This window comes from Nothoprocta perdicaria, unplaced genomic scaffold, assembly GCF_003342845.1.
Source record: "Nothoprocta perdicaria isolate Ctin4 unplaced genomic scaffold, notPer1 scaffold_240, whole genome shotgun sequence".
Taxonomy (NCBI): domain Eukaryota; kingdom Metazoa; phylum Chordata; class Aves; order Tinamiformes; family Tinamidae; genus Nothoprocta; species Nothoprocta perdicaria.
This window is the reverse complement of record NW_020455467.1, coordinates 446,883-469,901: the sequence shown is the minus strand read 5'-3', so window position 1 is coordinate 469,901 and position 23,019 is coordinate 446,883. Positions and strand designations below refer to the sequence as shown.

The window sequence follows — 23,019 nt, the reverse complement described above, 5'->3', positions numbered from 1 at the left end:
GGTCAGAGGAGCAGCTCCTGTCAGGAGGCTTTTCTGACCTGATCTACAGGATAAAATACTCCCTTTTCCTCACCAGTGAATAACATCCTGACATCTCCATGCCTCCGGCCTAGTGTACATGGGAAGAAGCAATTACAGGCAATGCCATTTCCTCCCTGGCTTCCTCTGTGATGCAGTTTCTTCACATTCCTGTGTGCTCTCAGCACTGTCAATGTGTCAGTCCCTCAGCACAGGTCTTACTCACTCTGAACGGGCTCAACTTGCACAAAGGTAGGGGAGGAGATGCTCTTCATTTTATCTCCTCTGAATTCCTGCTGGAGGCCTCCTCTCTTGGTTAGGTAAGCAAAGGATCAAGGTTCTGAACTTGGCTGCTGTAGGAGGCATCTTAGATATGTACGTCTAACACCTACTGTTCTGAGTCATGACATCCAATGGATTAATCCTCTGCCACTGGAAATCCATTAGTGAGGTGAATGTGTTCAATGAGAGTCCGATACACGGAATCAAAAGAAAAGTCTTTCCCAGGAAGCATGGGGAAATATGTGGAAATGGTGTGCGCTGCCCAGAGGCTTTATGCAACAGAGTCCTTCATCCTTGTTGTTAATGCTTTCACATGGTCGTTTTTACTCCAGTGCAATATCCATTGCACTTCATGGCTGGTAGTAATAGAAACTGCCCCAGTGCTGTAGGCCTTGGACTGGAAGAGAGTGAGCCCTTGGCACCGGTACCATTCCTCTTGCCAAGGAATCACACAGAATCACGGAATCCCAGAATGGTTGAGGTTGGAAGGGACCTCTAGACCTGCTCAAGCAGGGACAATCAGTGTGTCACTTTTGTAGAAGTGCATCTTAACAAGTGCTTCACTGGGTTGCTTAATGCCCAGTTGACAGATAAGACAGCACCTTTGCCAGGCAGTGCAGAAAATAACATCCCATCTGATCAGTGCAAGTGCATCACACAGGGTGAGGGCAGGTTTTCTCAACCCTTTTTTCCCGGAACATATTACCACATGTTTAAGGTACTGAAGGGATTTTTGTCCATGTGCCCCTGCTGCTGTGAGCGCTGCTCCTCACAGCTCATCTGTGGGGAGTGTTTGCTGTCCTACCATGAACATCTGCCAGCGGGGAGCTAGGGGAGAGCACTGCTGTTTGCAGCCAGCCAAACCCTCATGTCTTCCTGAGCTGTTCGTCAATGCAGAAATGGATTAGCCAGGGACTAATGTTTTATAGTCATGAAGCATTTTTGGAAAAGGTTTCATTCATACCACCTGGCTGGCGCTCATTCTAATTCCAGTTAGTGCAGAAGTGGGGCCACATGGCAGTATATTTTGCCTGTTTTATAGTAGGTCTTTCTTTTTCAGAAAAGCTGCAAACGTGCTCTGAAACTTTAGAACACTTAAACATGTAATCTACATAGTATTATATTGGAGTATGTCCGTTCGTCTGGAGACCAGTTTGTCCTGCTGAACTTCAGAGCTGGGGGACTGGTCTGCAGGTTCCGTCCATCTGCAGTGGGCAGGAAAGTTGCTCCTCCAGGGAGCAGATCAATACACATGAAATTCAGCTGCTGCTCTGTCAAACTGGCCGAAAGAAGCTTATATCCTCCTGAATGGAGGGTTGTATGGGAGACAAGCTTTTCTAGGCCAAACAGGTAACATAACTCTGTTTAAGAGAAGAAGTGATGTTGACAGATCAGTCTGATAGAGAGGGGGTCTCTTAGTCCATGTGAGATATTCCTGCCATCTCTTCCAGGAGCTGGACCCAGACAACACCTTGGATGACAGAGCCCTGGCACAGGCTGTCCAGGGAGGCTGTGGAGTCTCCTTCTCTGGAGATCTTCCAAACCCGCCTGGATGCCGCCCTGTGCCCCGTGCTCTGGGTGTCCCTGCTGGAGCAGGGGGTTGGACTGGATGATCTCTAGAGGTCCCTTCCAACCTCAGCCATTCTGGGAGTCTGGTATTCTCTTCCCACTGGTACTGGCAATGTGGGGACTGCAGCATGCCTGTTCGGGGAGTTTATCTGAAGGATAATCTTTTTGGCTGGATTAATTTTTAGCTAAATTAGTGGTCTGAACAGGTGTAACACACATGTTAGCACAGGTGTGTTTTCTTAGTCCCATTTAGGTCAGTTTAAGTTGCATGTTTCTGCAATGTGCAAAGGAAAGTCAGACAGACTGTCACTTAGCCATAGGTGTAATGATAGGCTTCAGGTTTCTCATGTCTCATAGCACTTGAGTTTTATAATATTATGAATAATTCTGCTTTTTGCTGCTACATATGGTAGATAGGACAGCTGCTGGGTTTTCTTTCTACTATATGTATTTTTTTATCTTTCTCAAAGCACTTTTTAAGTCTGGGTTTCAGAAGGCAAAGCCAGGCTTATCCTTTCCAGTATCACTCTTTTTGCCTCTGAGCTTTGTTTTCCTTCCCTGATGCTGTTTCAGTTCAGCTTTTGATTTTTGACTCTGGTCAGTGGTACATGGTAAAGGAAACGTGGCCAAACGCAGTCCTAAGAAGCCAAAATTTTTGCCTTTGCTCTTTGTGACCACTAACAGACAATGTCATCACAAGGTAATGCATTTTCAGTTAAAAGAGCAATTTTTTCTTTTTTAAGCAAATTAAAAGCAGGTCATGGCCTGCTTTAGGTTTCTTTGTAGCAGTCCAAATTTTGTACTGAAAAGTCCTGCCATTTATTAAAAAATTACACAAAACAGCCCGCTTTTTCTTAATAAAAAGTTAAAAATCCAAAAACGTTAACTAGAGTAAATAAGTTGTGTGGCAGCAGTCACAGAAGCATTTAAAACAACACAGCCTTCAATCACAGAAAGGTTTCGTGAAAGCTGAGAATAAAGTCCCTATTTCTGAGATGTGTTTGTAGCAAGTCTCACCCTTGGCCATACGGCCTCTGCCTCGTCTGCATCTGCGTTTGTGCTTAATGCAGCACAAAAAAATATGTTTTTCTGTATGTGCAGCCTTTGCCCAACTGTAGTTTGAGGTTTGTATGTTCATGGCTGATGGAAGGCTCAGCATTATGTAACACACACGAGTTAAGCGTGACTGTCCATCAGTTCATATAATCAATACAGCTGCTGCTGTGAGCTATAAATGTCTTCCTTGACCGGGTCTTAACAAAAGATCTTTCCTATTGAAGAGAATGCAATATTCTGGCTTTCTTTATACAGGAATGATACGGCTTTGAGGTGGCCTGACCTTTACTATTTTCTTTCTTAAGTAGCAAACCAGTATTTAGGTGTTTACAGTTTTAATAAGGAATGCCCTTAAGATTGCAGACCTAGTCCTGTATTTCTGCTGAAGGCTTTCTGACTTGAAGGATAAAAATGGGTTCATCAGGCGGGTTCCTGTCCTCATCTACTCCTCTGAAATGTTTCTCATGTGAGCTTCCTGCAATGGAGCAAGTCATGCCACTCCTACTCACTTATTTTTTTAAAAGCCCCAAACATATGGGAATACAGAGTGAGCATATGCATGCAAAGTAAAACATATTGGTAAATAGAGAGGAAGCGCCCTGCAAATCAGCTTTTTACATGTCTGTCTAGTGTCTGTGTAAATGCGTAATGAAAGGGTTTCTTTTACCCCCAAGCGCGTCAGGTTCTTGCAGCATCTCTTTCCCTGCATCCAGAGCATCCGCTAAGCTCTTGAGGGACGGGAGAAGGTGGTGAGGAGCCCTGTATGAGCAGAGGAGCCTAGAGAAGGGATCTGGCCAGCCCAAGCTGGCTCCAGGATGAATGTGAACATTCAGGAGCTCAGAGGAGGCCGTGGGTGCTGGTGATCCAGCCTGAGGCCAGAGGAGGCCGTGGGCGCTGAGGATCCGGCCTGTGTAGTGGCGGCTGGCTCGGGTGCTGCATGAAGAGCTGTTGGGGAGTTCCCTGGCACAGTGAGGACAGCTTCCCGGAAAAGGGGAGCATCCGAGACATGTCACGGCTCTGGGCTCCCGGAATTTGTGCCCAGCACAGGCAGCACAAGGAACACGGGCTGCTTTCTGTGTCTCTGTATTTAGGTGAGCAAACACACACAGCTGGAAGTGCAAAGGGAAAAAAGCCTCGGACTGCAGAGAATGGTGCCGGGGTTGTCGGGTTATCCCACTGCCCCGTGCGACCCTTCCCAACTGCTGTTTCCCCCCGAATGCCTGTCGGCGGGCGGCTGCTGCTGTGGCCGCCGGCTAGTGCTTTTTGCTACTTGTTTAGTTCAGAAGTAGAATGTGTTTGTTGAATTTTATTGAATTGAAAAGCTAAAGGGCTTCTTGTTTTGCTTAGATGGACTTGTTTGTTGTTTTGTTTTGTTTTGTTTTTTACATGCAGCCCGGGCAGGGCCGCCCAGCCGGTGGTGCCTGGCGGCTCCGAGGAGGCCGCTCTGGAGGCCGGGCTGCCGCGAGCACCCGCGGGCACTGGGGATCCCGACAAGCTGGGATCCCTGCGGCCTGGACACAGGCTGCGGCGCCGCGGGGGCTCGGGGATGCTTTTGAGAGAGCGGAGGGCCCTCCATGATCAAAACTGCAAGTGTCCCAGCCTAAAATTGATATTTGATATGTTTCTATCAGAATATGATATTTATACACAGCTTTGATCATGTATTTAACTTTTTAGTCACAACTAATTCACTGAAAGAGTTAAGCGGTTGCAGATGTACTCCTTACTCAAGGGACATGATATAGGTCTTCCATCATTTGTTTGCTCACATTGCTTCAGTCAAACTCTCTCAGCCCTGGGTGGCTTTACACCCACTCCGAGCAGCTCCAGCAGCTAGTTAGGCTCGGGTGAGAAATGCCTGTAGGTCTGTTAGGAAATTTTTCCAAACAAGCTGGCCTGCAGCCAGGTTTCTGTATCTGATACACTGGCCGTGCTGCTTTGATACTCGCTTATCGTCCGGAGGTAAAGTGACTTAAAAAGAGGTCAGCGGAGAGGGAATTCTGAAGAATGGGGATTAAATGGTTCTCAAAAACCAGGCACATTTGGGCACCAAAACAGTTACAGTTCAGTATGACTTGAATGGAGACAGGAACGCTTGTAAAGCGCTCGGCATTGCTAAAGGCCAGTTGGAGCCCTGGCACTGTCGGACTTCCCAGCTCGGTACCTGGAACACATTTGGGTGGCGGCATCTCAGTTTGCAGCTGGTATGTTAATAAGTGTTTAATAATTCTACCAATGCAACAGGTTCAGCGGGTTTCATTGCCCGGCGCTGTGTCCTCGTGAGGCAGAGAGCTCTGCCTGCCAGAGAGCAGGAGACCTGGGATCTGCCCTGGCCTCGGCGCCGGACTCTGCAGCCCGTCCTGTCCAGCAACCCGTCACACTCCTACCGTCACCTTGGCTGAAGCAATTCCATGAATCCGGCCTTAGGAAAAGGAATGTCTGGTTGCACCCCCTCAGGAAGCTTCCGTTGTGTTAACAGATACTTATATTTCAGCGTGAGCTTAGCTGGCTCTCAGGTAGCAGCGTGCGGATGTTACGATGCTGCGAATGTGCCCACCAGCCTTTCTTCACGTATCAAGTCCATTTGTTTTCTGATAGATCGAAACCAATGCTAAATTGGGGTGAAGCTGGGTTTTCCAGACAAGGACTGAATTTTTATCTGCTAGAGCACGGGTCACTTGCCTAGTAGGACTCAAGTGTCATCTGGGCGCTCACAATCTTTGCTTTCTGTTATAGGAAAAAAAGCAAAGCTCTTTTTTTTTCTCCTATCAGAATTTTATTCCTGCAAAATAGATAAGAACAAGTGATACTCAAAGCCTTTTCAGTATCTCCCAACTATCTTATGCTATTGACTTGAATTGCAAGGTAATATATGTGAAAAATAAATGAAAAAAAATTATCTCCGAATTTTTTTGGTAGGACTACTTTGTCTAAGACTTCATTGTTTAAAATTTATGCATTTTACCAGTATCATACAATTTTCAGGCTCAAACCTGAAAAATTGCTCAAATTCAGTGGCTCAGATCCAGTTTAATTTACCTGCAGAAAGGGCTTCGGAGACCTGCTACCCCACCGATTGCAACCTGCAATATTTGGATTTCCTTCTCCTCCTTCACCACTAGGGTTTTGCTACCAAAATGTGCACTTTCAAGTTGAACCACCTAATAACATAGGCAATAATATGTTTTTTACCTTCTTTTTATATGAGGGCATCCTACACTAAGTAGCACATGAATGATTCTTCCCTTGGCCTTTTACTGAAAATATCCTAAGTGGAAAACATCTGTTTCCCACAGCTGTTCTTGGTGCCTTTGCTTCCATAGCACAGTCGTTAGGACTCTGCTGGAAGCCATAACCATCCATATGTCTCTTGAAAAGAGACAATGTGCACCATAGACTTAAACTAGTGAGTTATTGCTGGAAGAGAATGCAGATCCTGCATCCTACAAATCATCGGCTTTGGATTGTGCTGGCTCTGATGTTTTCATCTCCTTACAAATGATGTGGGTGAATGTTTTAATTTCCAACAGATTGAAGATTGTTTTCAGGAGTGGTAATATGCAGATGAATTTCACCCCGAGATTGGCAGAAACCCATATTAGCAGCCACTATTCTTCATCTTACTATTGAGTGGGCGAGCAGGGGTTACACACAAATAGTCTCCGACAGTGGAGCCTGATTTTTCTTTCTATCCCCATTAGCGGGAACCTCAGGGGGGCCTTCTTCTCATCCTACTGTAACAACTGAGGCTAAATTTAATTAAATGTGGCCCACAATCCAATTTATACTTCCCCATAGCATGAAGATAGAACAAAGAATCTTCTCTGTGATGGTGAAGGATTTGGGTTTTTTTTTCCCAGCTGCTGTTGGTGGAAGTTGGAGCTCTGAGGAAGAGATTGGACTTGTTGGAAAGCCTTTTTTTGAGTTAGATGCTTTGTTTTCTTACTTAAAAAATATCTCTTTGACCAAAGCAGAGCAGTGCATAGGCAAATATATTTGAAGCTTGGCAAAATTTATATCATCTGATTAATTCAGTGGTATATAAAGCTACCTGGCTGTGTGTAGCAAGACATTATTTCTGGACATCTTCACTAATTAAAAAAAGCCCAATAACAACTACCATGATGGAAAAACTTTTGCCTGTGGGAATCACAGCAATATAAGATGATAATTGCAGTGCTGGTTAAATACAACCATCAAACAAGAAATAATGGCTTGCTACACAAGACACTTCTTTCTGCTCCAAGTTTAGCCCATGAAACCACTAAATGACTCTGTCCTGGGGACGTGGAGCTTGGCCACGTGGGAATGACACAGGCTTGAAAACAGGAGGACTGAAACCCCCGGCCGTTCCGGGACGGACCATGCATGGGATCTCACAAGGACGGGCACGGGACACAGGACACAGGACAGGCCCTCCCGTGCTCGAGAGGTTTGCTCAAGTAGGTGAACAGTCTGGGGTTGGGACAGAGCATTTTAAAACCGTCATTAAAGACATCCCAGTGGCACAGCTGTTTGTCCTGGGGAAAAGGGTCATCACTACAGCGAAAAAAAAGGTGTTGTTTCGTCACAGGAGAGAGAGATTTGTGATTCTCAATCATTAAAACAGAGTTAGATGATTAAAAGATATACGAGCAATGGGCAAGGAGTGTTAAGCAGGTTGGATTGGAAGGGCACGTTGGTAAAATTTTGGCACGCGGAGCCCAAATTGTGGTTTTCTTGTTGACCTTAGCTGGACTGTGACTTCACCTTGGAATTTAAAGAGCTCTCACTGAAAGTCATGGCTGGGTCAGATGTCCACTCGCATTTATGGCGTGTGGAGGCGTCTGTGTCACACAGGAACTGCTTTACTGAGTCCTTGAAGGCGGTGCATGCATGAAGAATCCTTTCCACAGCCCCAGGGAGGGCATCTTCTGGAGTTATTAATTCCAGGCTCTTATCACAGTGGTGATCACAGAAGAAACTGTGAGCAGCATGTCTGACTGCACAGCGATGGTGACTTTGGTTTGCATTGCATCTGTGGCCACCCTGCTGTTATGTGTTGCACTGTTACCAACATAATTGCAATTTCAACAGCCGGGTGACCTGCCGAAGGGTCAGAATAATTGGTTTTTGGTCAAAAAAAGACAAGACTCACAACATCTAACTTACAGAAGAAGCCTCAATCCAATTTTGCTTGTCATCTGTCCAACTAAAACATTAAGAATGAAGGAGTTTATCGAAGCAGAGCTTGATGAAAGCCAACGGCGGTCGCTTTATCCATACGTTAGGGGGGCTGTGCGTGTCCTGAGCAGAAGGATCCACATTTGCTTGGAGGCTGATGTGATCCCAGGAAGGCACTGGCACGGCTTGGTCTCAGCTAAGGCAGACATGTGTCAAACATCCTTTGCCTTGTCACATTATGTTTTTCAAGAAAATAAACTCTTGTGACCTAGGGCAGTAAGGAGAAGAAAGGGCCTTTATGATTAGCATTTTAAAGCGTAGAGTTGCTTTGATTTATTTCCAGGGTAACTGAGAACTCTGGCTATAGATCTTCTTTTCTAACCTTGCGCTTAGATATTATTGTGTGAAGTCATAGCAATTACAAGAATCTGAAATCAGCTTTAGATTTTTTTTTCCATCTAAATTTAATTAGAGGAGGAATTAGTTAATAAAAATGCTGAAGTAATTGCTAGCTGCTAGAAAGAAAGAGGTGCAAAAAGTGGACCTAAATCTATCACGTTGAGATAATTAAAGAGTGTCAGACAAGATACAGAGGTTCTCCAGCACTTCATAATTTCCTGCGAGTTCAGATTGCTGTCTCCTACGTGCAAATTAGTAAAAAAGAAACAAAAAGACTCCAGCCTCCAGTCACCAAATATGTAGGATGGAAAGATTCTACTGGATTACGGAATGGTTAAGATTGGAAGGGACCTCCAGAGATCATCTAGTCCAGTTACTCCATGGCAAGACTGAGGTTGTGTGATGAAAGTCACTTCAGGAGCAGGTTTATGATGGAGATCCCAAGGTCTATAAATGTGCATACATCCAGCAGCTAACTAAGATTGGGTTCACAAATCCTTTGCACTTCCACAGTCGTTCTTGCCCTGGCAAAGGTTCAGTAATGGCTTACACTATATTGCATTTTACTGTTCAGGTAATTAGCTTTATAAACAGTTCACTGTGAGTTATGATGCTCTCTAACTGCATGCACGAGCCTATTCAGGCTTTAAAAGAAATGATAAAATGCAGAGCAAGCAGAAATCAGTCTAGTAACAGAAGAAAAAAAAAGCACCAAATGTTATATGTTTAATAATAATAATAGTGGATTCATAAGCAGAGAGCTGTGAAAATAAGGAGCATTCTTTGAAAGTTCCAAGTGATGATACATGTTATTCATGTAGAGAGAATAAACTAGCCAGCAACAAAATTGATCAACACCCAAAACTTGGCATTTTATGGGCAGATTTAATTTACAAACCACATACAGCAGTGAAAGAGCAGTGAAGTGCCCCACTCCGTACAGAAGGGGTGCGTTTGCTTCAGGACGTGGCAGATGTCGTTGTGCCCTTCCCGCCGCTCCAGGTGAGTAGCAATCCCGGCTCCTACGGCCAAGTCCTCACCTTGGTGCCGGCCCCCGGACCCACATGCCGGGATTCCCGCGTCCCTCGCCTGCCTGGCCCCACGGTGCACGCCTGTGTTTTGTAGCCAACACAGAAGGAAACTGCTTTAGTGATGTCAGGAGGAGAAAAAGAGGCGTCGAAACACAACTAGGGACTTTGCCGTGGCCGTGTTATGAGTTGGTGATTACTGCTGGCAGAATTGCCAGGCTTGTGTGATAAGTGTCAGGTGGGAACGGCTCCTTTTTGCCAAGTGTAGTTAGCCTCTCCAAAGAGGAATACACTCGATAAGCCTGGCACGACTTTGCCTTTCATTCACAAGGGCAGACTTCTGCAAGGCAGGTAATCGTCGCTGTAGCTGCTGAGTCCTGATGAGGTTTTGAGCGACGTTGAAGCTGGTCCATAAATGGCACTGGCAGGAGTGCCTGGGCTGCATCTCCCTTTCCCTCCCTTGTCCTGCCTGTGCTTCCGAACCATAACTGGCAGAAGACCCTTCCTGCAGCCCCTGTGGATTAGCAGTTCCGGCTGTAGAAGCTCGAGGACCAGGACATGATCTGGAAGGACGGCATGAAGGGCCCAAGGAGGCACCAGGCTGTCTCCCTTGGTAGCACTGGGTCCTTCAGATGAGCATAAGCTGACGCTGATGCCTTTGATGAACAACCTTTGAGTAAGGTTGGCATCCCAGCATGGGTAAAGTTAGAGGCAGATCTCTCTTCATTTCATGGAAGTCAGGATTTAGCTTTAAAGTTTTGCTCTTTTGCTGACTTGAATTTGCTGACAAATGTGGGTTTGGCCATTAGTGCTATAACTGTTTTTAATGCTCTAGAAGTAGAGAAGTTCTTTTGTTCTAATTTATGAAAAGGCATAGCTGAAATAACATTTCCTTAGGTATTAGTTAAAAGTAGAATTTACAATTTATGCACTGAAGAGGCAGCACAGATGAAAATATAACTTGGAACATATAACAGATGGATTCTGTTTGAATAGTTAGAGAGTTAAAGAATTTTCCTGTGCGGAGAGCATGCAGAAAAAAAGGAAAGATCTTATCTCATCTAGTGATTAGAGCAATCACCACAGACATAATAATCAAATAATAGATATATAGAAATCCGTGGCCTGGAATGGGCAAGTTTTTTCTCATAGAATGCTCCTGTAGATCCAGCATTCCAGCCAGTGCTCCAAAGATTTACTCCTTGGAGAGTCTGGAGTCATTTTTCTATTCTGCTGGTAGATACCTCTTTGGTAAGGAGAGAAAGATTTGAGTATGTTCGGTTTTTATTATTTTATTTTCTTGTGTGCCCAAAGTTTAAGCCTCCAGGGAAATCTTATGGCATCTTGAGCAAGCATAAGAAAAACCTGCATGGTCTAAACCCCTTGGAAGTCTCAAAATAAGCTGTCAGACAGATCGTGACGGTTTAGATGATCTAAATGGGCTTTTAGACACCTACTGCTTGATAGCATGTCTGCTTGGCACACAAAGGTGCCCACAGACTCCTTGTCTCTCTGTCTCTCTTTCTTTATTTCCCCCTGAGGCTGCAGGCCTTTGCCATGAATGCCGTGACTGGCATAATTCCCTGTTTGTTTTGTTCTTTTAACATGTGTTTCGGGGCTTGTTTGATGCGGCTTCTTCGCTTCTCTTCTGTGTGCCTGCGGTTTTGCAGAGCTGGTTCGTACATCTGGTCGCGGGGTGCTCGGTCTGCAGGAGAGCGTCTGCTCCCACGGGGCGAGCTTGAGGGCAGCCGTGGCCGCCGCCTCTCACAGCCCCTGGGCCCTGGGCTTTGAGCTCTCTAGGCTGCTCGTGGTTGCTCAGGCCAGAGCCCGGGTTTTGCTGCTGGCCAGGAGCAAGTTCTGCCTGTGCCCTCCACGGGCTGGAGCTTTGGCCCATGGTAGTGGTGACCGAGGGGCAGAGGGTGCCAGGCGCGCGGCCAAGGCCCAGCAGCGGCGGCTGGGGATAGCGAGGGCGGCCGCCCAAGAACAGCCAGAAGAAAAGCTTCTTCTGCTGCGTACTGAGGCTTTCTTGGCTCTTCCATACAGGTCCTTGCATTCCAGCAGGAACTGGAAGGTGGAAGGTGCCCTAATTCAGCCCCCTTGCCCACCCCGTCCCTTTGGAACCCGGCCACGGGGAGCTGCCGGTTACATGACTCTGGCTGGGGGTACGTGTCTTGCTGAGGCTGTGGTTGGTATAATTAGGACTAATATGGTACCTCTTGAACATATAAAACTACATTTACCATTGTACTGAGGAGATAATTCATTCCTTATCTGTTTTCATTGCTTTCACAGGACAGTTAAATGGACCCTTTCCTCGTGGTGAAAATGGTGCATACAGCAGCATTCCTTCTAGTGACCATAGAGGAACTCTTTTTTGCATAGTGAAGTGCTTGAATTAATTCGATTTACAGTTGTGAAAAGGGAAGAGAGCACATATATCAACCGGGGCTTTAGATTCCTTGACCTCTTCTGTTTGTGTGGCCTTCCATGTGCCAGGAATGATTCTCACTTGCCTTTCCACTTCTACAGGCTGCTACAGCCTGCAGCCATGACCTGCACAAGGCAGCCTCAGCTGTGGCCCAAGGAGACCCCAAAGAGGCAAGAATCCTGAAATGAATTCCCTGGGAAATGGCATGCAGCCGTACAAGAAATTCAGAGCAGAGGTGTGCACCAGGGAGGGTTCATTTTGTCAAGTGGGAACACGCATAAGCCATATGCTAAATGTCCCGAGCAAAGTTCACTAGGGAATAGTAGGTGCCCAGAAGGCTTGTCTTCAAAAGCCTGACAGTATCATCTTCAAACTACCCTTCTATTAGCTACCCTTCTTATGTGCAGATTACAGAGAGTGAACAGGCTAGTGATCTGTTTAAAGGCATTTCTCTAGCAGCCTTGCAGCCTTGCATCTTGCGATCCTCACTCCAGCATCTCCCGTCAGCTGTCTGGCTGTTGGAATTTCCTGGCTATTGAAGTGCCTTTGCTCCTAGAAAACAGCAGGAAGAGTCTGGAACAGAGCTTAAGCCAGTCTCCCTGCCAAGCACGAGGCTTCCCTCTTGTTTGCCAGTGAAACTCCGTGACAGCTTTCTAGCCATGGCTCTGAGAAACAAAAACATGTCCAGTGCAAGGACATTGGTAGCTCTGCATTTCTTACAGGAGCATCAGCACGGTGTGAAGCACCAGCACAAGGCTGGTACTTCTTGTAATCCTTAACCTTCTTGTCTGCTAAGAGACATGAGAACCTGCCAGGAAGGTTGGGAAGTCCTTGATCCTAGAGGTTACTAAGAGTTAGAGACTAAAGTTGCTTGGAGGAGCTCCCAGAACCTTCTCGAGGATGCCCTGCTGCTTTGTTGTTGTTGATGGTCCATTTAGTGAGCTGGTGCTAAGCTCTTTCCTGAAGCACAAAATCTAGATGAAAATCTAACTATATAAATGAAGTAACCTGCTTGTCCTTTTATGGGAATGAGGAACGTCTCCACTAATACAGGCAGTGCCAACAACAGCCTGCAGGTGTTGAGCAGCTGGCCTGGGCAAGACCAAAGTTCTGCCCACGTCAAGTACAAGTCTAAAGCAGGTTCTTAGGAAGACCTAAGATTGGGATAAATTGGAAAGACCAGTCCCTTGATGGAGCATCCCAACTTTTAGCACCTGATTGAGACGTGAGACAGCCTCATGCTAGGTAACAGATTCGGGAATGAAAGCCTTGTAAGATCCTATCGTTAGGGAGGAGCTACAAGGTGAATAGTGCTCCAGTGTCTGCTTAATTTTAAGTGCATGTCAGTCATTCAGTGATGATATCTAGACTGAATTTAAGATCTGAATCTTTTCCTGTGTAAATATAAGGTGGATATCATAAATGTAAGAACAGTGTTTAGGAATATCAAGTCTAGTGCTTTTGGTCGGACGTTTTTGAATGTTTTAAAAATAACATGAAATTTTATGTTTTTAGGAAGTGTGTACTTACAGATGTGTAGGTGACATTGCTTTGACTGAAGTTACGGAGCAGATAAAGACCTGTAAAAGCAAATGTGTGCCTGTGGGAGCCTGTTTGTACCCTTGTGTAGCTCTGAGGAGCCACTCTCTTTTATGATGTTAGCAGGATGGGGCCCTGGGGCTGTTGGTGCCCTTCTGCACTAATACTGCTGGATTAATGTCTCTGCATCACTCGTATATTTTGATCATTGCTTAAATATAGCAGGGGCGAGCGGCGGGAGGGAGGCGGGCGGCGCCGCGGCCTGCGCTGCAGGGCGGCCTGGGCACGAGGGCCGCCCCATGGGGAACCATGGAGCGTCGCCACCTTGGGGGTCCATGAGGAATGGGGAGGAACGGGGGGGCTGGCAGGACGTGGCACGGCAGCTGTGTGACTGTGTGTGACCGGCCACATGGGTCACGCGCAGAGCAGCAGCGCTCATCCAGCGCTGGGCGCTGAGTGGGCCCAAGGGTGAGCGCGCTCTGTACGGGCTGTTTTCGAGGTACCCCGGGCTGCGATGGAGCCCGGTGGCCGCGGCAGAGCAGGCGGCGGGTTGTGCCCGCGGCCAGGCTGGTTGCCGCGTGTTGCAGCGGTCGCGCCATGGCGCCCTGCCCTCGCGGCGCCCGCGCGCGGCTCGCTGGGCACGGCGCTGCCGGCGCGGCCGAGGGCGCTGCGGGGCTGCGACACGACCCTGCGCGCGAGGAGAAGACCTCAGCGGGTCTAGTCCTGGTTGTGATTCAGATGAGGTCCGTAATTCAGCTTCCTCTGCTCCGTGCTTCGCCCTCGCAACAGCTATCATCTTGTCTGCCTTTGCTGTTCTTAGTGCACTGCCGTAACCTCTTGTCAGAGGAGAAGAAGGAGCTGTTGAAAGATCAGAGGTGGTATCTGGAAGGACGTAATTTTTCAAGATGGTGTCAGTCGGGGCATAAATTTGAAATAGTTTTTAATACAATAATCTTTAGCAATAAAACTTGTACTCTGAGGTAGCTGGTTGAATGGCAGCCACGTTGGCTGCTTCGTTGCTCTGGTCCTTGTGCAAAGCTTGGCGAAAGGGGGGCGTTTTTCCCTTGGTGCAAATTCAGCGTGTTTAAGCAGCACCGTAAATGGACGGGATTCCCTTTGAGCCAGTGCCTGGCTGGAAAAGCCGTGATTACAACGCAAAGTTGCTATACAAGGCATGAGATGATGTTAGCTCACCCGTTGTTTAAACACGTCTGTTCCTGGCACGGAGCCTCCCGGCGGTTGTTTCACATCAGCCACCCCACAGAGCGGCACAGGAAAATGTCCTTGTCCTTCGTGGCTGGTAGAGGCTCAACTTTGTGCTTCACGGGGCCCGCAGCACAGGGCAAGGACAGGGCTGCACCTGTGTTGTGTATATAGAGAGTCTGGGCTCCGGTAGTTTCTAAATTGGCGCGCTCCTAGCCTCCTGGCTATTTATTTCTTAGAATAAAATGCAGCAATATTCCACGTAGCTCTTTGTAGCTCTAGGGAAATTGCCCATGTGGATTGATTAAAGAAGATGGATACCGTTGTCCTGATGAAGTTTTCCATAACAGTGAGTAATGGAAAACTTATGCTAATTAAAAGTACTTGGACAGTTATTTGTAATACACAGCCATTTAGGCTGGCTGGTTCTTATGCCAGTATATTAAAAAAAAAATCCACAGCTTTCTTTGATCAAAAAGTGAAAATAAAATTTGCTGATGTTGTTCATTGCCATCTCCCCAGCCTGCTAATACGGAATTATACTTAATACTAAAGAAACAAAGGAGAAGTTCAAAAGAAGAGGAGCAGAAGGACTTGAACGATGAGAAGGAGAACAGCTCTGCTTAAGTGTCCCCTGAAAAGGCTCCGGGTGCTGGCGTGCAGGGATGCCCAGCTCCCCTTTTCCCCCTGTGGAGATTGGCCCTCTGGAACTGAAGTGTTCCCTCTCCATGCTCAGACTTGGGCAGTACAGACTCAGTTGGGCAGCTTGTGTCTCGAGTCCCCAGCCTCAGGGTCCCTAACGTGGCACCTTACCCAGGGCCTGGGGATTTCAGACGCTGTCAACATGCAGAGATCATATTTTGGTGTTTTTTGGTATATGTACATACCCCATATTTTGGTATATGTACCAATTGGAAGGAACCAGTACTGTCCACCACAAAACTGCAGCGTCAGAAAGCCAACATCGTGTCTGACACTGCATCTGTCCTCCTTGGTTGATCAATTGTTTTTTATCTCTATTCATGTATTCCTGTTTCTAAAATCTTTTCTCTTTCCTGTTGCTATGGTAAGAGCCTGCCTAAAAAGGAAGAATTATAGCAGCAAGATCCACTGACCTACAAAATATTCAGAATGTAGTTCTCTGCACAGCTCTGCTTTTAAAATCACTGGTGGAATATCCGTGATGGGAATGGGAGAGGACCAAAGCAGAAGGAGATTGCACCTGGATTTTGATTTTATCAGAATTCCTGTTTTAGTGCCCAAAGGCTGCTTCTAATGAGTGAATCTGCACCATGGGTTTCCTACATGCAGAGCTTTTCTGTGATTACAAGTGCTGCAAGGAGTGAGCATCCAAGAACCCGTTCTTGGGTTTGTGTTTCTGCTGATACCCTTCCAGCTCCAGTGTGATTTTCTCCTGTGTGTACACGAATGTCACGGATGCAGCGCCGTGTTCCAGTGGCTCGTCCTTGCTGGAGGCAGGGCTCTTTTCCAATGAGCTGATTTGAAAAGAAATGAAAACCAAACTGTGAATTTTTTGGTTCACCTCCCAGACTATAAAAAAAAGGATGGTCTCATTAATGATTAACACAGCAGCTGGTACCTCAGAGGAGATTTGGAAGAAAACACTGCAGTGTCTCCTTCTTCCTGTAAAATATATTGGCTTAACAGTTTTCAGTGCTCACCTGAGCTTATTTGTTTAGATGTTTGAATCCCAGCAGATTAGGCCTCAGCCTTCAAACCCCCTTCAAGGTGAATAAGGGTGCCTTATTTTCTAGCTGTAGTCTAATGTTTTTGCAATGCTGCTACTACTCATTGGTTTGCAGCTCCCCATAATGTTTGTTAGTGGTGGTTTTTAGAACATTTTATTGTTTCAGTCCCGAGAGGCAGCTGAGATTTCCGAAGTTGGTTTATCATCAGCATAGTCACATCATTAAATATCAAGTAAAAGTCTACAATATTTTTGCCTTTACATTGGCATCGCCTGTGCTTTATTGTCTTACTCTCCAGAAGTGCTTATTATGGTGTTACACTGTTTTAAAAATATTTATATATATTATGGTTGTAAACTGCTTACGCTTACCATAGCACAGTGCTTGTATTGCAGTGCCCATGGGCAGCTAATAATGCTCTAATGAACCAGTCTCTTAAAGAACTAGAGGGACCGTTTTTGTCCGAGGGCTCCCAGAAGGTGAGGTTCACTTAGCACTGAAGAATCAAAAGTGCTTAAAAACAAATCCCCACCACGTAGCAGTTGCACATATGGCCCACCGTATGCAAGCCAGTGGTGAGAAATCTGGAGGCTTTTCCGTGTTGCTCTGTGCCATCACTGTGGGTGTATATTCCCTTCTAAATTGGCTCCGTTTCATCTTAATAGACATAGCAAGCTCTCTGGAATCTTGTGCAAATATTTTGCTGTCTCTGTGTACATGTGGGCCTTTTCCTCCGAATTCGCTGTGGAAGACTGGTGAGGAGATGTGCAGTATACTGGTTTGCCCTGTGGTAGAGCTGGGGCAGAAGTGGAATTTACTCCGTGCGCAGCAGCGGTGGGGGTGATGCCCCCAGAGGCCACTGCCAAGTCGAGTGATGCTCTGTGTGCCGGTAGCGGCGAGCGCGGCGCCCGCGGCAGCGCGGAGCCCCGGGAGCGCTCCCTGGGCCTGCTGCTCCTCAGGGGAGAAGGAGCTGCCGCCCCAACAGCTCAAGTGCACGGAGGCTCCTCTGAGCCAGGTGCTGTCCCAATGCCATAGGCGAGGAGGAGGATGGGGGAGTTAAGGGGAGGCAGGACCTCTGCTGATGGGAGCCCCACAGAGTCTTGTGCTCTCCCTGTGGTGCTTTGAGAGAGGGAGAGTGGGGCGACGATTCCCTGGCCTGGCACGGGAGCAGGTCATGGCCCTAGAGCCCTGGCACAGGCTGCCCAGGGAGGCTGTGGAGTCTCCTTCTCTGGAGATCTTCCAAACCTGCCTGGATGCCGCCCTGTGCCCCGTGCTCTGGGTGTCCCGGCTGGAGCAGGGGGTTGGACTAGATGATCTCCAGAGGTCCCTTCCAGCCCCAACCATTCTGGGATTCTGGGATTCTGGGATTCTGGGATTCTGTGTACAGCAGCCCCATGAGCTGCTGCCCTTGCTGCTTCCCGCCGCTGGCCCCGAGACTGGATCCAGTTGCAGAGGCTGAAGTGCTCCAAAGCTTTTTTAGTTTGGACTGATGACACTCAGGCCATGTTTCCTTTCACTGACTTGAGTCGTGTGTGCTTCTTTTAGAGATCCGAGCTCAACTCATCGAGCAGCAAAAATGCCTGGAGCAGCAGACTGAAATGAGAGTGCAACTCCTTCAGGATCTGCAGGATTTCTTCCGCAAGAAGTCGGAAATAGAGATGGAGTATTCCCGGAACCTGGAAAAACTGGCAGAGAGATTCATGGCCAAAACAAGAAGTACCAAGGACCACCAACAGTACAAGTAAGGGGCATTGCCCTCCCGTAAACACCCACGATAGGCACTGCTCGCTACCCATCTGCTACCAGCACGACGCTGCTTCTGCTTCTCAGTGCTGTTAGCAGGGCCCAGCTTCACAGGCATGTTTCAATTTCCCACCCCTCGTTAACAGTGTAGCAGTTTTCCTTACCCTTGAAGGTAGCTGGGTGCCTAAATCCTCGTTTACTGATTTAGCCCTCTGCAATGGTGCATGGAAACTTATGGCAGATGGCTTCAGTTTCACAAAACGCAGGCTAAACAAGTGTTATCCCTTGCCTATCATGCAGAATATAAACCACCCTGAAGCACAGACAGCCTGCAGGAGACGTGCAGGGGCCCAGGTGGGCTGCGAGGCTGTATAGGGTTGGCTGCAGTGGGGCTGACAGAATTTGATTGGGTCTGAATGAAGGCCACCCGCCCTTGCAAAAAAGGCCAGGATTATTGACCAAAAAGAGGTATTGAAATGGAAAAATAATTCTGATTAGTTGCTGCATGTGAATGTGTGCTGCTGCTGGATCCCTCTGTTTCTGGAAGAAGAGATGTAGGCACTGTGCTTGCTAAGAGTTGGACCCATCCCTCTCATGGTGTAGGAACTTCTGTGCAGTCAGGGAGTATCTGTCCAAAAGGGTAATCAGCACATTTCTAAGAATGCTTCCAATGCATTACATGCTGCCATAGTGCTGTCTGCTTTTTCTGACTTGAACTGATTAATTAACCTATTTGCCTGGCACTGTCATGTTTAGGGGTATAAAACAATACCATCTGTGTGTAAAACTGAAAAATAAGTGCCCTTTCCACTGACCATTTAGTGTTGTGCTGTAAATATACAGAGAGATCTTCTGTTTCAGGACAACGTTTGACAAGGAAAAGGCTGATATGAACATAGCCGATAAAGTTCCTGAAAAAGGACAATATATTTCTTAAATTTTAGTTAAATGGCTCAGTGATTCTCTCAAATTTGCAACATGTGGCTGTGTCTCCACCTCAGAGAGACCCCAGGCTTTTATTGAGGTTCTTTAAAAGTCTTTCTACATGATTTTGATTTGGTTTTAGATGAGTGTTGAGAAAAAGGCCTCGCTTTGAGCTTTGCTCTGCAGTTGCCTGGTGGTTTTGAGAAGAGGTTTTAGCAGCAGTGAAGACAGTGGTCCCCACACTGGACCTGCCATCCCCCCGACAGCAGGCAGAGTTTCACCCAGCCTCGACAGCACTGGCTGGTGAATAATTCCAAGGGGCTGGTCTGGGAACAGCCAGGGGTGCTCCCAGAGGCTCCCCAGAGTGTAGGACCTGCAGGGCCCTGAGGTGAGCGATGCCTCAGACCCTGTGGGGAGTCTTCAGACCCTATAGTTCCTTAGCTCCCCTGCTTCTCCATTCACAGAGAAGCAACTGAATGAGCAAGGAAAAGCTTTTGGCTGTTAATCACTCCTTGTTGCCGTGACAGAGGGTGGAAACTAACGCTAGACAATCCAATGAGGCATTAAAGGGCGAATTTGAAACAGTGAGAATAGTTAATTATTAAAGCAGTTTACACTAAGGGTGGAGGGAGCTTCCTCGGTGTGTTGTCACCTCTGGCTATTCTGTTCCCTTGTGCATGATCCTTAGGGCTACATGAGAATACCTGCTCGAGAAACAAGAAAGAGCTGTACATTCTAGACCACATAGTTCCAAGGAAAACTTGAACTTCAAATTCCATTAAAATTATAAGGAAAAAATTTAAAATAGAAACAGTTGTCGGGATGTATGTATTTTTATTTTGTTGGGTGTAAAAGACATAAATAAGTTATAAGAAGTTATAAGAAGACCAAAGATGTCTGTGAATATGGCTTGGCACTTGGAATGGGCCACAACCCACAAAGTCTACAAAGAAAATACGGGACTGGGCCACTGTGGAAAAACTCCTGTCCTTTTTGTCCCGTAATTGAAACGTCGGTGCCTGGCAGCACCTAGCATAGAATTTATGAATACTGATCACAAAATATATATGCTTGTGATATTTCCTTGTAATTTTATAGCAGTTATAAAAAAAAATACAGCGAAAAAGCTTTTTGGATGGACAAGCACACTTACAATTTTCTTCATGAAGAATTTGAAATGTGTCTCTGGCCCTAATTTCAAAAAAAAGAATTAGTGTTACTCTCTCAGCAGCAGCCTTTTTAGATTTGGAATATTTATATGTAGTCCATCTGTGAGCTTTGTGGCAGGGCTTTCTCTGATGCTGTCAGTCTAGTTGTCGTGTTCTGTGTTCTTCTCCTTTTTCTCTTCCTTTATATCTGTGCCCCTTGGGATTTGTAAAATGGGTCTTAAAGCATGAGTAGATGGGCTATAGAGAAACAGAAGTCCAAATCTAGCATGCTCTGTTAACAAGAGCAAGAGTATTGATTACGCTGTGGCTGCTGCCATGAGCAAAGGCAGGAAGACTTGACTTCTAGTGTGTGTATATGTGTGTATGTGTGTGTATGTGCTGGCAGGCTGATCATTGGGCTTTTGCTGTTAGCTCTGACAGATTTGTCTAAGCCTTTTTATTTGTTTTTCAGTATATAAAACTGAGCAGTGCAGTAATTACAGTGTAAACTTTGGGCTCCTACCAAGCTCATTACATAATGAGCTATGGCTGTAAATGTCAGAGGCTGTTTGTGTTAATTATGTAACTTCTCCATTTCTGCGTGTAACGTATATTTGTGTCTGCTCCTCAGGAAAGACCAGAATCTCTTATCGCCGGTGAATTGCTGGTACCTGCTCCTGAACCAAGTGAGAAGGGAAAGCAAAGACCACGCGACGCTGAGCGACATCTACCTGAACAACGTGATCATGCGCTTCATGCAGATCAGCGAGGACTCCACCAGGATGTTCAAGAAGGTAATGGCTGCACTGGGGCCTGTCATGGGCATGAGGGAGACCCAGCTGTCTGAGCTGGTTGCCTTTGAAAGTTAGATTCGGAACACGTAGCATAAAAGCTGTTTTAGTAACACTTATAAATCCTTCATGCCCACGCTTCTCGTGGAGCAAAGCCCTAGTGTTGCAGTGCCTGGGAACCTGCTGAATGTGCTGGTGACCTGAAGAGCTGGATGGCAAATTTCCAAGAGGCCAGGAAGAAGTCCTGTTATCTCAAAAGGATGTTTGTCTACCCATGCAGAAAAGAAAAAGTTTTAACCCAGGACTCCCCAAAATAGTAGTGTTGTGTTAATAATTTATTAGCACAGTAGAAACAGTATTTGGTTATAACGCTGTCATGAGGCAACTCTGGTTCAAGCCGAAGTGAAGATATTCCTTCTTGATGAGTTGGTATGAACATGGTAGCCATATGCTGTGGTTTTCCTAAAGCTGTCTTCCTTCTTTCACCATACTGCCAATGAATGTGTGTTTTTGGTAACATAGCTGCTGCTATTAGGTCTTTTAATCATTGTCTCTGCTCATGGTTGCCCTTGTACATGTCTTTTATGTGTTGCATAGCACGGGTGTGTATAAGTGCCACATTGATGAAGCAGGAGCTCTAAGGGAGCCTTAGTTCAGTATCTACCTAATGTGTTTACAGCTGTTGTTATTGCAGTGTTCTGAAGTAAAAATAGAATATGTGGGGACCATCACTCACAGTGAACTGCCCATGGTCAAACATCTATTATAGAAATAAGCCCCAAATATATAAAGGTTAAAGAATATAAAGTCTCTGACTAAAGGGTGCAGGGGTACCTGTTCAATGCTTTTCGAATGAGCTGATTTCACATCCACCTGACCACAGTCCTAGCCAAGTAGCAGTGGGGTAGGGACAAGAATCATAGGGAGCGCAGAGGAAGTCTTCTACTTGGAAGAAAAGAAGTGAAAACATTAATCAAATCTGTTGCTCTGCATGAAAACCTTTAATAGCAATAGAATTTAAATTCATAGTTCCTCAGTCAGTAATAATTTGTTCACATAATGTATATCAGATGCATAAAGCTGTAGTTCATAAACCACTAAACTTATTAATAAGGAGAATTATCACAGAAGTTGAAAAGATAATAGGAAAAACTGTTTGAAGAGGCCCCAGTGCAGTCTGTGTGCTTCGGTCTATATGCTACAGTCTATATGCTGAGTTCTTAGGCTTGACTAGGCCAGGGGAAAACTCACATTATTGAGTTTGACTAGTTTTTCAGCAGATGAGGTCATATCTCAGAAGTCTCCTCTTTGCTGCATATGCATTATTGGACTAGTCTGTCCCCTTGCAACATAGTTTAGATTGTTTATATTGGAAGTCTTGCTTTGCTTGTGCTGTCTCTGAACACACTGGATAAAAATATCTGGATAAACTTTTCCATGGACAAGTATGTCCCCTTCTTTAGCCACTCAGAATTAATTAATGGGGATTACTGCAGTTTCCATTTTAGAAGGGGAAAAAATGTGGGTGATTTTGTCAGCACATTAATAGGGACCACAGTTTCACAGCTCCCTGACAGAGTTGTTTCTCACCCCCATATGAAGTCCAGCAGCATCTCACATATTCTTAGTCTGCCACAGCTTCTTGAAGAAGAGCATTTTTTTTTTCCATTCCTAACTTGGATCTTCCACGGGGGAAAGAAGAAAAGGGAAATAGAGGGGGCACTGCTGTGCCTGAGCTGAGGCTGGCATTAGCGGAGCCCAGATCCCAGACTGCCAAATCCTGCTTTCCTTTAGGGTTTGTTGGCTTGTGGTTGGAGTGACACCGTCACATCAAGCAGCTGCTGGTTAGCGTGGAGCAAAGGCAGAGCTAAGCCTGTGGACAGGGATCTATCTCAGCAAGGCCAAATAATAAGAGGGGAAGGGCGGCTGGAAGGTGCTCAACACCTTAAAGTGGTGTGAAGGAGCTTTACAGCCACACAGCATGGATGTGGCAGAGCTCCTTTACCAATATTCATTATT

General features: G+C 46.3%; 1 protein-coding gene across 1 annotated transcript in view; it reads left to right on the top strand.

The window, feature by feature from the left end:
• SRGAP1 (SLIT-ROBO Rho GTPase activating protein 1) overlaps positions 1–23,019 on the top strand; it is a 126,172-nt gene that overhangs the window by 39,105 nt on the left and 64,048 nt on the right. The window contains exons 2-3 of the mRNA XM_026039796.1: positions 17,940–18,135; positions 20,841–21,003. Coding sequence (XP_025895581.1) covers positions 17,940–18,135; positions 20,841–21,003 — 359 coding nt within the window. The remainder of the gene's footprint in view (positions 1–17,939; positions 18,136–20,840; positions 21,004–23,019) is intronic.